The following is a 14,231-nucleotide window of genomic DNA, read 5'->3' as shown; positions in this document are numbered from 1 at the left end:
TATCAGCATGAAAATGGACATAGAAACTATCAATAAGAGACAAGAGGAAATGAAGAATACAATTTCTGAATTGAAGAACACAGTAGAAGGAATCAAAAGTAGCCTAGATGAAGCTGAGGATTGAATCAGTGAGCTGGATAAGGTAGGAAAAAAACCCAGAAAGAGCAAGAAAATGACTCAAAAAGAATAAAGAGGTGTTTAGGGAAATGCAGGACAACCTGAAATGTAATACTATCCATATAATAGGGATACCAGGAGGAGAAGAAGAGGAGCAAGGGATACAGAACCTGTTTGAAAAAGTAATGATGGAAAACTTCTCTCATTGGAGGAGAGAAAAAGTCACCCAAGTCCAAGAATCACAGAGGGTCCCATCCAAGAGGAACCCAGTGAGGCCCTCTCCAAGACACATCATCATTATAATGGCAAATAGCAAAGAAAGAGAACCCTAAAGGCAGCAAGGGGGAAACAGGTAGTAACATACAGGGAACCCCCCATACGGTTAGCAGTTGACTTCTCAACAGAAACACTGCAAGCCAGAAGGGAGTGGCAAGAAATATTCCAAGTCATGAAAAGCAAAGGCCTGCAACCAAGACTGCTCTCTATCCAGCTACGCTCTCAATTAAAATGGAAGACGAAATAAGGAGTTTCCCAGATAAAAGATGACTAAAAGAATACACCACCACCAAACCAGCACTGCAAGATATGTGAAAGGGACTGCTTTAAGAAGATGAAGAAAAAGAGTCTATGAATACTCAGTTCCTTTCACAGTCACTAATACTTGATATTATCAATATTTTTAATACTTATTAATCTGATTTGACAATGATGTTACTTTCAATATTACTTTCTTATTTGTTTAAACTAAACCTGCTTCTGTATATTTCTTGCCTATTTCTATTACTTTTAAAAAGCTTTAAATGACTTTTTGGCATTTTCTATCCATTTTTTTTTACAATGTTTGTAGAATTTTTTCCTAAAAAAAGCTATTGATCCCTTTTTAGATATGTTGCAAATACTTTCCTATTCTATTACTTGTCCTTTAACTTTTTTATATGTAAATTACTGTACAGTCTTAAATGTTGAATATAGTCATATTGTCAATATTTTACTTTATAGCTGCTGGGTTTGAATATTTTACTTCAGCGTAAAAAAAATTATTTTGTATTTTCTCTGAAAACTCCTTAGATTTTACATATTGATTTTTAAGTCACCTGATTAGTTTTTGTATAATGTGTGAAATAGGGCTCTATATTTGTTTTATTTCAAGTAACAAAAGTCCATGCACTTTATTTGTTGAATAAACCTTATTTTCCCCATTGATTTGAAATATCAATTTAATCATACATTACATTGTTAGATATACGTTTGTTTCTAGAATGCTCATTTTATTTCATTGATCTATTTGATTATTTCTGTGCTGGTGTCATGTTGTTTTAATTGCTGAGACTTTATAATGAATTTAAATTTTTTAATATTTTATAATGGATTTTGACATTTAAAAAAATAAATAAATAAAATCAATCTGCATTAAAAAAAAGAAGAAGAAGGAACTCCTACCTTATACGACGACATGGATGGAACTGGAGAATATTATGCTATTTGCAATAAGCCAGTTGGTGAAAGACAAATATCGTATGCTCTCACCTGTAAGTGGTACCTATTCAATAAAATAAACTAACGAACAAAATAAACCATAGGTATGTATACATGGAGCAGACTGAAAGTGACCAGAGGGCATGGGGAAGCAGGACAATGGTGGAAAGAAGGGGAAGAGACTAGACAAAGAACATGTATGAATGACCCCTGGACACGGACAACAGTATGGAACTGACTGTGGGAGCCGGAGTGGGGCGGTGGGAGATGGGATGGATGGAGGAGGACAAAGGGGGAAAAATTGAGACAACTATAATAGAATAAACATGATTTTTAAAAAATAAAAAAATAAAAAAAGACTATTAGTAATGAAAGAAGTAGAACCTCTGTTTAGGAATAAATAATCATAAATGTGAAAAAAGACATACAGGGAAAATATACAGAAAAATAATAGTGATAATATCTGGGTCATTTTATTTTCAAGTTTATATTTTATTTTCCAAATTTACAAAAAGGAACATTACTTTTATAATCAAGTAAAGAAAGCCTATACATTAACATTTTTCTTTTTCCTCCTCTGCTCCAACTCTAAAAAGTTACTAAATCTACTGAACAGCAATTTTCAACCTTTTTCATGTCATGGCACACATAAACTAATTACTAAAATTCTGCGGCACACAAAAACTGTATTTTTTGCCAATCTGACTAAAAAAAAGGTATAATTTTGGTTTATTCACACTGGACAGCTACTTTGTATTGTCTGTTATTATTTTTTTATTTGGCACTCTAAGAGAAAAAATTCTTGCGGCACAGTTGTTGAAAAATGGCTGTTGCATAGTATTATTAATAGTGCTACACAGAAAAAGGGTAGCAGACCTTAACACTATAAATCTCCGGCCTGGCCCTAGCTGGTGTGGCTCAGTGGATTGAATGTCAGCCTGTGAACCAAAGTGCCGCCAGTTTGATTCCCAGTGTAGGGCACATGCCTGGGTTGCAGGACAGGTCCCCAGAAGGGAGCATGTGAGATGCACCCACACACTGATGTTTCTCTGCTTCTCTTCCTACCTCCCTTTTGCTTTCTAAAAATAAATAAATAAAAACCTTTAAAAAAAATAAAAATAAATCTCTGGCCTGGTACCCTTAACTGGAAATTTCACATAAAACTCCAGATACAAATGAAATGTACAAATGAGACTATTTTATAAGTTTTATTTTTTACATGCCATAATGAAGAACAGAATATAAACAGTCCCCATTAGATAAAAAATTTCAGTCCTGCCTCAATATGTAGCTGAAGACCCAATATCACAGAAAAAATTATATTCTTAATAAAATAACCTGCAAGTTCATTCTTTTTTTAAGGTGGAGAAAAAAGGCAGTTTACAGTTGGTAGGAACAGACTCCATAGCAAAGTTCTCTTGTTTATTTGGTAGGCTGTACAGCCTCTATTATTTAAATTGTTTTCACTTCTTTTGGAACTTAACACCTACAACTAACTTTCTAACAATTATATATAAACTGAACTAATAATAAGGAAAAACTTCTGAACAGAAACTAGTCTTGTCATTCATATATTAGTCTGATTTACATCTATCAAGTACTGATCCTTCTGGTCCCCAGAAACTAGCCTGAGTCAGGGATCAGACGTTATTTTTTAAAAATCTTAGCATTATTCAATAGAACTTGATGGTTTCATAGAAATGTTCTACATAACTGCCCTATCCAAAATGTAGTCAGTATCCAAGTGCAATTGAAAGGTAGTAAATACCGTTAAGAAACTTAACTTCCCAGGTCTAGGACCTAGTAAATAAATATTTTTCTACTACAGAGTACTTGAAAGGTGGTTAAGGCAACTAAGGAACTGAATTTGCCCAGGTCTAGGATCTAGTATAATAAACATGTGAGTAGTGAAAGAATGCACAAGTCAATCAGTAATACTTCCTTCACAAAACTTTTATTAGATCTATACTGTGGAAATGAGTTCAGATTTTTAAGAAAATGAGATAGAGGTCATTTTAAAGCAAGGTATTTTTTTAGGGAATATATCAATTAATCTTTCATTGCCTCATAAAACAAATTATGACAGCCATGAATTAGAGTGCACTCCTCTCTACTTATCCAATTTGCATTCTACCTTTTACATTATACTTGTTCCACAGAACCTTCCTACTTCTGTATTTCATTAATTCATTGATTTCATTAATTCTACTCAAAATTTTAATAATCTGTGTGCCGTACACTATGAGTATGAAGTAGAATAAAATTCAGCCCCTGCTCTCAGGGATTTCAATGGAAAGATGATATGAAAACATAATGACAAGTAGAAATAGAAAAAACTATTACTAGAACTCGGTATACTATGAAATGCAAATGTAGGGGGCACCATGTGTGAATCAGAGACTACAGAGGAAGTGACATTTGAAAATCTTCCCTCAACCATATAGTGACACCTTGCCACTAGCATTTATTATTGAATATTATTTTCTTGATTTTTAGGAAATGTTCAAATTAAAAGATTACTCAACTTCTCACATTAAACAAATACTTGTATACAGCAATTATAATACTGGTTTTTGGTTTTTTAGGATACTATGTTAATTTTAAATACCAAAACACTATTTTGTTGGTGTGATATTTCATTGTTTTATTTAATCTGAATACTGAAATACTTACATCTTGAGATGGAGATTAATGACTCATGTTTTTACTTTATATACACATATAACTGCAAAACACAGCCTTCCCTACACCCAGAGAATTATAAACTGCATTAAAAATTTTAATTAAATACTATTGCACTCATTGAGAAAGCATGCTTTTTTATAAAGTCATAATCCTCAATGAAAGGAAAACACAGCAAAACTTCCATTGCAAAATTATTCACATGCTAGTTCAAAAATAGTAAAATACGAAAATGAGAGTACTGAAATTAACCCAAGTAATGCATCCCATTCTCATTCCATACCTGAGGAGACTAAAGAACTACAGAGGTACAAGATTCTTTCTTTGAAACAAAACTCCCCCTTCCTAACAGTACAAAGTTTGAAAACAGACAAAAAGATTAAACATCCCTTTAAAGTTAGTAAAAAGAGAGGGGATTCCCTAAAGATGAAGAAAAAAATTTAGTATTAGTTTCTCTCCCCTCCGTTTTCTCCTATTTCAGGAAAAAAACCCCTCCCTCAGGATTTCTAAGTTTTTGCACAAAAATACACCCATGATTTGGTAATTTTCATTTAACCCTGTTTTCATAAGGACAATAATTTCTTTTTGAATACCAAATAATATTTTTATATCCAATTTTTCATGATTTTTTAAAAGTTTTTAGTAGAGCCAAGTTTTTAAAAAATTCATATATGCTGCTATTCTTTTTCTTTTTACCAAGGTAATAAATGCTGCTTATGACTTCTTAAAATTTACATAGTACTCCAACATATCAATACCCTGTTAAGTGCAAAATACCAAATACATTTACAGTATTATTGGTCACCAAACTGGAGGGGAAAGGAAATCTTACATTGTGCAAATGCATAAATGTTATCATTAAGGCAGTATTGTTCAAGATGACCATGTAATAAATTCTCACATGTTCATTTTCTGATTCATCTGGTGAACTGAGAGTAGGAAGATGGTCAAAGACACTGTGCACTGCCTCCCTTGTCTGATCAAACTTGAAGCAAGCATATCCCCTGCCAGGCCAGCTGTGGCCTTGGCTTCTCTGAACAGCCAACTGAAGAATGACGCCAACAAAATCCAGCACTGAAACAACCCTGTATTGTGTATTTCCTCAGTGATATACATGCCTTCTCAATAGGTTAATCCCCCTTCAATAAGGGTTCCTGTTGCTAGAGCAACTGCAGCATCAAATTCATCAATATCAAAACTCGGATGGATTGGCCTTTGTTTTTTGCCAATCAGACCAAATGTCTGTTCCATCACCTTCTGGTTGCCAAGTCAATCTATGTCTTTCCATGGAAAAATTGTGAATATCATAATTCATTAAAATAAAATAAAGTGTTCAGGAGGGTCCATGTCTCTTAGACCAATGTACACAATACCTAGGGAAGAGGTATAAGATTAGATCCAGAAAAATCCTGGAAGCTGTGCTATCTTGTTCAGATGAAGTGGTGGGGGTGCACTGATGTCAATGTGGGCATCAACACAGATCACACAAAGGTGTGGGCATCGCGGGGCGTGGCCACTATCAGTGCCAATTACCAAGCTATGGTCTCCTCCCACTGTAATGCAGCTGTAGCCATTTGACACTGTACTACTAAATACCTCAGCCAGCTCCTGGTTGGCAAGGCCCACTGAACAAGGATTCACTATCAGGTTGTTGAGCCCTGGACTGCAACTGAAATCTCCAAAGTCTTTTAGGCAGCAGCCCAAGATGGAGAACATTCTCATTAAGCCAGTTTCTCTTACAGCAGCAGGACCACATTCCATTCCTTTTCTTTTTTGTCCCTGTAAGAATGGGGGTCCAATCACAGACACAGAGTGGATGGACTTTTTCGGGACGTAATGTATTTGCATCTAGGGATGGGAAAGGTGGCTTCTTAGGGATAAGATGGGTAGTGTGAGCCACTGCCAAGCAAGAGCTTATGCAGCCATTCTTATATAGCTAATGGCTTGTGTTATAATAATGCAAATGTTTTTATTTTTATATGTTTATATTTTACTGGATTTTGTGACATTTACAATTTTCATATTAAAGATGTTTTATATATATAGTGTCACTTTGTAAAATTTTATGAATTTTCATATACAATTAAATCAAAGTTTCCATAGTGTCCTTCTGCTCCACCATGGCAATTACAGTAAGTATATGTCACACAGGTAGAAAGATCAGGATTAGAACCCAAGGACTCCAAATCTATTTCCCTTTTTACCAAATCATGCTGCCTCATCAGGGCTCTCATCAAAATTAATAGAGTTGTTAATTCTAACAGGTGTCACCTCATACCTGTTAGAATGCCTATGTTCAGCAAAAAAGAAAGAAGAAACAAGTGTTGGTGAGGATATGGATAAAAGAGAACCGTTGTGCATTGTTGGTGGGAATGTAAACTGGTGTAGACACTATGGAAAACAGTATGGAGGTTCCTCAAAAAATTAAAATTAGAAGTACCATATGAGCTGGCAATTCCACTTCTGAGTATTTATCCAAAGGAAACCAAAACACTAACTCAAAAAGATATATTGCAGCCTCATGTTCACAGCAGTATTATCTGCAATAGCCAAGGCATGGAACATGTGTCCGAAGAAGGATTAATGATTAAAGAAAAAGTGATACACACATACACATACGTAAATCTTGACATTTGCTACAATATAAATGGATATTGAAGGCATTATACTAAGTGAAAGATTGTTAGTTGCCATGGACGGGGGATGGCGGATAGGTGAAAAGAGTGAAGGTGGTCAAGGCTCAAACACCTAGCTATAAAATCAATGTCATGGGGATGTAATGCACAGCATAGTCACTATAGTTAATAATGCTGTACTGTATATTTGAAAGTTGCTGAGACAGTAAATCTTAAAAGTTCTCATCACAAGAAAAAAAATGTAGCTTGTAGTGATTGGTATTAAGTGGATTTATTGTGATCATTTCATAATATGTACAAAATATTGAATTGTTGAAATATAATGTTATATGTCAATTATATCTCAGTAATTTAAAAAAGGGATTATCTTTTAAATTTTATACTTCTTCACATACTCAAATACATTTAACTAATAACTGGCATCCAAATATAATTATCACATAACAACACACTTTCTTATTTATCACATCTCATATAATTACAGACAGAATTATGGTGAGGAAAACAAGATGATAAGGGTACAAATACATGAAATCTATGATTTGTAAGATTCAGTGCTAGGCACTATGAAGCCATCAAAGCAAAACAAAGACTTCAGGGAATTTATAATATGGTAAGGAGAATTAATTATGACCACAAATATATGGAAACTATAAACACTTTATATGTTCAGAGGTAGCAGTCTTTCAAAAAATGTTAAAGTATGGATAGGATTATAGTAAGTAGAGCTCATTTATCAACTCAGCAATTAGCAATATAGTACCTTCTACAGTCTAGTCACTGAGCTCAGCAGAGGGTTATAACAGTGAATAGAATGGGTACAGTTCCCATCCTCATGTGGAGAAACAAATAAGTAACAAATCAATCCAGTTATTCTGAAAAAGCTATGAAGAAAAGGACTAACTAGGGCTCTTAAATTGTGTGTGTCTATATACAGTAGAAAATGGGAAGATTGCTCAGATAAGGCCTCACTAATTGATAAAGCAACATTTAGGCTGAGACCTAGTGGATGAAAAGTTAGCTTTTCAAATTGAATGTGTGCATGTATGTGGTGTGTGTGTAGTGGGAGTGGAAATGTTTAAGTCCAAGGAAGCAGCATGTTTAAGGCAGAGAGGTACACTGGAATATGTGACAATTCAAAAGATCAATGTGACTGAAGCTTGGCGAGCAATCAAAAAAATGGCATAGATGGGACTGGAGAAATAAGCAGATGGTGTGATCTCAAAGATCAAAAAAGCAGGAAGTTCTGGGCATGTCTGAAGGAAAAGCAAGTATGTTAATTTGGCTATAGTGCAAGGTTAATGAAACCCAACATTTCCATACAACCCTCAAATATAAAAGTTTATTTTAAGTCTTACTACACAGTAAGAGAAATAACATTTCCCTTTAATGGATGGGGGGATATCAGGCTCAGAAGAGCTAAAGACCTTGCTAAAAAGGTTGTACTGCTAATAAGCTAAGTCACAAATCCTAGACAGACTAGCCTAAGTCAAATCAGTATCCTTTCAACTACACAATAAGAAGTAATGAGGAGTCCAGCCAAGATGGAGGCAGAGACAGAAACACTCTGATTCCTCGCACAACCAAACGAAGGATAACAACGAGTTTAAAAACAAAAAACAACCAGAACTCCAATAACCAAGGAGTTAAGGAAGAAATATTCATTCAGATTGGCAGGTGGGGTGGATACTGGAAGCCGGAGTGGAGAGGACACGCTGCAGTTGGGTGGGATTTCCCACATTCATGTGCAGATAAGCCAAGAGGAACTGAGGAGTGAGACGAACTGCACAACCCAAGGTTCCAGCACAGGGAAATAAAGCCTCAAAAACGCTGGATGTAAAAACCTGTGGGGGGTTTGGTGGTGGGAGAAAACTCCCAGTCTCACAGGATAGTCTGTTGGAGAGACGGAGGGGGTCCTAGAACATACATAAGCCCACCTACCAAGGAATCAGCACCCGAAAGGGCACAGTTCCCTTGTGGGAAGCAATGGAAGTGACGGAAAGTGGGGCAAGAGCTGAGCAAGCTGGTAAGCAGCACTGTTCCCTCTCTGACCCTTCCCCCACAGTGTCACAACAAAACAAAGTGGGTTACCTCAGCCTGACGAACACCTAACGCTCCACCCCTTAAAATATAACAGGTGCACTGAGACAAAGAAATATGGCCCAAGTGAAAGAACAGATTAAAACTCCAGAAAACGAACTAAGCACCAAGGAGATAGCCAACCTTAGATGCACAGTTCAAAACACTGGTAATCAAGATGCTTACAGAAATGACTGAGTTCAGTCGCAAAATGAAGGAAGACGTGAAGGTTATACAAAATGAAATAAAGGAAAATGTACAGGGAGCCAACAGTGAAGGGAAGGAAACAGGTACTCAAATCCGATTTGGAACAAAAGGAAAAGATAAACATTCAACCAGATGAGAATGAAGAAACAAGAATTCAAAAAAATGAGGAGAGGCTTAGGAACCTCTGGGACAACTTTAAACGTTCCAACATCTGAATCATAGGAGTGCCAGAAGAAGAAGAGAAAGAACGAGAAATCGAAAACTTATTTGAACAAATAATAAAAGGAAACTTCCCCAAACTGCTGAAGGAAATAGACATGTAGACATGCAAGTTCAAGATGCTCATAGAATCCCAAAGAAGTTGGACCCAAGGAAGCACACACCAAGACACCTCATAATTAAATTATCCAAGATTAAAGATAAGGAGAGGATCTTAAAAGCAGCAGGTGAAAAGGAGAGAGTTAAGTACAAAGAGTTCCCATAAAACTATCAGCTGATTTCTCAAAAGAAACCTTTCAGGCAAGAAGGGACTGGAAAGAAGTATTCAAAGTCATGAAAGGCAAGGACCTATATCCAAAACTACTCTATCCAGCAAAGCTATTATTTAGAATGGAAGAGCAGATAAAGTGCTTGTCAGATAAGGTAAAGCTAATGGAATTCATCATCACCAAGCCCTTATTATATGAAATGTTAAAGAGGCTTATCTAAGAAAAAGATTAAAAACTATCAACAGTAAAATGAGAACAAACTCACAACTATCAACAACTGAACCTAAAAAACAAAAACTAAGCAAACCACTAGAACAGGAAAAGAATTGGAAATGGAGATCACATGGAGCATTATCAGTGGGGGCAGGGGGGAGAAGAGGGGAAAAAGGTACATTCTATCCATAATAAGAAGCATAATTGGTAGGCACAAAATAGACAGGGGGAGGTTAAGAACAGTATAGGAAATGGAGAAACCAAAAAACTTTTATGTACAACCCATGGACATGAACTAAGGGAGTGGGAGATGCTCGAGTATGGGAGGGGTGCAGGGAGGAGTGGGATAAAGGGGAGAAAAAAGTGGGACAACTGTAATAGCAAAATCAATAAAATAAACTTAAAATATTAAGTAATGAAAAATAGTTATAAATACAAACTGGGTTAGAAGTAAGGCTAAGGAATATGGGCTTTGTTATGGACAAAATCTAATGGAAGTGACATCATTTAAAAATTAATTCTGCACAGTATGGTGACTGCTGGGGTAAAGGGGGTATAAGGGGATTAAATGGTAATGGAAAAACATAATAAAGATTATTAAGAATATGCAACTACTTCTAAATAAAAAGAAAAAAATAAAAATAATTCTGATGCTCTCCCTAGTGCATACAGAATACTTTCAAATAGATGTTCCTTTATGCAAAACAAACACTATATATTGTATCATTTTATACTGTACTTCCTGGAATAAGATTGTGTGCGCGCACATGCATATGGTTGAAAACAGTCAGAGTCTAACCATGCTGAATCAGAACATATGTACTTTAATGTTTTAGAGTTGGTTTGAAAAAAAATCTGCCCTTCAAAAACCATAGATTATAAAGGAGTCAACCTTGGCTCCAAAATCTTACTCTGAAGATCTAAAACCTACTGGCAGAAGAGCCTTTCTTTCACTCATCATGTGCCCTAATGATAATTACTTTAATAAATGCATGAATTTATTTTCAGCTTTTCTTCTGAAAGCCAACCATATACCAGGTACAGTTTATTAAATGCAATTTCAGGTAAGAATTTTGCCCCCATACTTTTAGAAATATATAACCCTACGATGAAGTTTCCTAGTATGTCAGGCATTACAACACTAAAAACATAAGGTATATATATTCTAAAACTACTATACACTGTTTCTCAAATGCTAAAAAATGAAAACAAAAAATTATACAGGGATGCTCAAAAAACCAACTACTACTAATGTATACTTTTTGTGTGATACTGGTAATATACTCTGATGTTTACCTGGGTGACTCAAAGACCACTAAAGTAAATAAATTAACTCTTCGACTCGACTACATTTATTTAAATGGTCAATATCTATAACAAAATCTGCAAGATAGCTAAATCATGAGTACACAGAACTGATTATGTAAATATGCACACATACCTTTATCCTTCTTAAAATCCAAAGCATCTTCTTTATCGGTAACTATCTCCTTCATATTGATAATACTCTGGTGAGTAAGCTGCCGGAGAATTTTAATTTCTCGAATTGCTGTAATCGGAAAGCCTTCCTTTTCATTATCAAGACGTACTTTTTTTAGGGCTACCATTTCTCCTATTAGAAAATTAAATAAAATCAGGTTATTAGCTGACAAAAACCACTAGACACTTTTCTTAATTTTAAATTTACTTTAATTCATAATTTCTGTTCCTACATCTTCAAATTACCACCCACAAAATACAAATTTAGTTCCCAACATACCATATAATGTTGATAGTTCAAGAAATTAGGTCTTGGTTTGAGATATTTATCCAAACTTTAGAATACTATATAACTGTATAAAAAGGTAGGGTAGGTCTATATGAATTATTTTATGCTCTCGAGGTAAATGAAAAAAGTATGATGATGGAGATTAGATATATTACACTGCCATTTTTGAAAAGTAAAGGAGGGAAGGATTAATAAATCCAATATGCTTATATATGCATAAAATCTCTGAACTGAAAAAATTCTACAGATTGTACAGGTGAGAAACTACGCTCAGACATTATCTTCCCTAAACTTGCCCAGTTTTTCAGCAGTGAAAATGGGATTCAAAGTCTGGTTTAGCTGTCTCGAACGTATGTGCTCTTTGCACTGTATAAAATAGCCACATAATTTAGATATAAATAAGTTTGTATCAAATAAAACACACATGCACACACACAAATTCTATTGTAAGAAAACATTCATCACTATAATGACGGTTTGTTCATTGCACTTCTTTGGAGATAAAAAGGAATTCTGTACATACAAAAGTGTTCAAAAGAATGTGTAACCCTTTAATCTTTAAAACATATTTGATTCTTTTTTAGGGAATTCTAAAATATAGGATAATTTCTTATTTATTAAACAGCTTTGAAAGTTATACTTTAATCTCTTTTTAATAATGCAGAATCATCATTATCAGTATTACTACTCCATGCTCTAACTGCCTTAAAAGGAGGTTCTAAGCATAAGGTAGTCTCTCCTCTATTAAATGTCCTGAAATAGCTATGTTATTTTCGTCTATTGGGTTATTTCAACAAGGAATTATAAGATTATACTCTGGCTCGGTGCATTAGTTTAAAATACACAGCCTCTGACAGGTTTTCCTCTTCTGCAAGGACTCTTAAAAGTTTCTCTCAGGTTCCTGATTAAAATCTAAAAGATTAAGCTACTAAATCTGGCCTCCAAATAAAGGGTAATTTCTACAGAAAAAAAAAATTTTGGCCAAAATAAAAATGTTGCATAAGGCTTACTACAACAAAATTTACTACTGAGACTCCTGACGTCAATATGTTTTCCCCCCTTATTACTAACGACCTAATAATTTTTTCACCATAAAAAAAAAACACCCTAAATTCCACCATACTACTGTGAATTCCATCACAAATACTAAAGGAACACTTTTAGAAAACACAAATGTATGCACACCCACGTACATACAGTCAATCCTTATATAAGTATATATAAAATAAAATAAAAAAACAAGATGAACAAAACAGAAAAGGGACTCAATGACACAGACAATAGTGTGGTGCCTGGGGGGGTTAGAGCGGGCTTTGGTGCAAAGGGAAGACAGTGTAAAGGGAATAAATGGTAATTAAAAAGTTAAAATTAATTAATTCAGCCTAAAAACCCCAAGATGAAATAATAATTTAACCTTCTTCTTGAAAATTCCTGAAGTTACACATTAAAAAAGAAACACAAACCAATACATTCCATTGACCTGAAGATTCAGAGCATTTGACATTCTTACCAGTGTCTTTATCCCTGGCTTTGTAAACTTGTCCATAGGTACCTTCTCCAATAATTCCGATGATATCAAATTTATCCACGCAGCGTTTTCCCCAGTCAATATCTTTTTCTTTGATTTCACCAAAGCGAGGCCCACATATTCTATCAAATATAGTTCTGAAGTTTTTATATACAATCAAGCAAATTGAATAACCTGTTAAATACTCAAAATACACCCACCACCCAATCTTATATCCTTTATTTCCTGACCCTTCCACATTTGTGATCTAAGACAAGTAACTCTGGGATTCGGTGTTATAAATTATCATGAAAGGCAAGGCATCATTCTCTACACTGACTCTTCTTCCGTAGACTAGCACTTAAATTGAGAAAGAGAAGAAGTAAAACATGTGTGAAGGACTTTCAGAAATAAAACATCATTTCGCAGTGAATGGACAAAACCCACATTAGTATGCAGAGTCAAAGTACTCTAACCAATATCCAGAAAGTTTTCTTTTTAATTGAATATACACACACACACACTTTCAAAATACAAAATTTTGACATAAATATTATCAAAAATCTAACCATGAGACTCACTGACAAATTTCTATTTTTATGATAGATAAAATTATCTTAAAAATGGAATTACCAGAAAGACTTTTAGTCTAAAAGAGTGCTAAAGTATTAATAAAATCAACTCTTGGTAATCCACACTTTAAGTGTATATGTTGTACATGTGATAAATATTTGACATTCTTCAAAAAGATGTAATTTTGTAGTATTTTAATATTCAGGTAGATATTAGAAATTCAAGTAAAAGAATAAAGCTATTAATACTCAAGGAAAGACTATTTTATAAGTGTTCTAGCTTTCGGCTCCATAGTAGAAAAGTAACTTCATACTTGGTGCTTCCTGAACAGCAATGCTTAAATCAGATCTGTCTCAAAGTCTTATACTTTCGATAGGTTAAGTAAAAAAGAAAGAAAAAAAAAGGAGTCAACGTTCTCCCTAGCTTAGCTGATGAATAGGTTTCAAGGGAAAGAGTTGTCTCCAGAGACTTACTTGAAGCTAGTT

The 14,231-nt window shown here is 34.6% G+C and overlaps 1 protein-coding gene and 1 pseudogene across 2 annotated transcripts in view; both read right to left on the bottom strand.

Moving 5' to 3' along the window:
- The window catches only part of CDK13 (cyclin dependent kinase 13), a 119,004-nt gene that overhangs the window by 66,265 nt on the left and 38,508 nt on the right, over positions 1-14,231 (bottom strand). For both annotated transcript variants that reach the window (XM_054564113.1, XM_054564114.1), the window contains exons 4-5: positions 13,177-13,316; positions 11,340-11,510 (exon numbers count right to left, since the gene is read on the bottom strand). In XM_054564113.1, coding sequence (XP_054420088.1) covers positions 11,340-11,510; positions 13,177-13,316 — 311 coding nt within the window. The remainder of the gene's footprint in view (positions 1-11,339; positions 11,511-13,176; positions 13,317-14,231) is intronic.
- On the bottom strand, positions 5,027-6,969 carry LOC129062913 (arginase-2, mitochondrial-like; annotated as a pseudogene).

Source organism: Pteronotus mesoamericanus, unplaced genomic scaffold (genome assembly GCF_021234165.1).
Source record: "Pteronotus mesoamericanus isolate MK-2021 breed Mesoamerican mustached bat unplaced genomic scaffold, CSHL_Meso_final scaffold_85, whole genome shotgun sequence".
In the NCBI taxonomy this organism is placed as follows: domain Eukaryota; kingdom Metazoa; phylum Chordata; class Mammalia; order Chiroptera; family Mormoopidae; genus Pteronotus; species Pteronotus mesoamericanus.
Note: the sequence above shows the minus strand (reverse complement) of the source record. Positions and strands in the feature narration are given on the sequence as shown.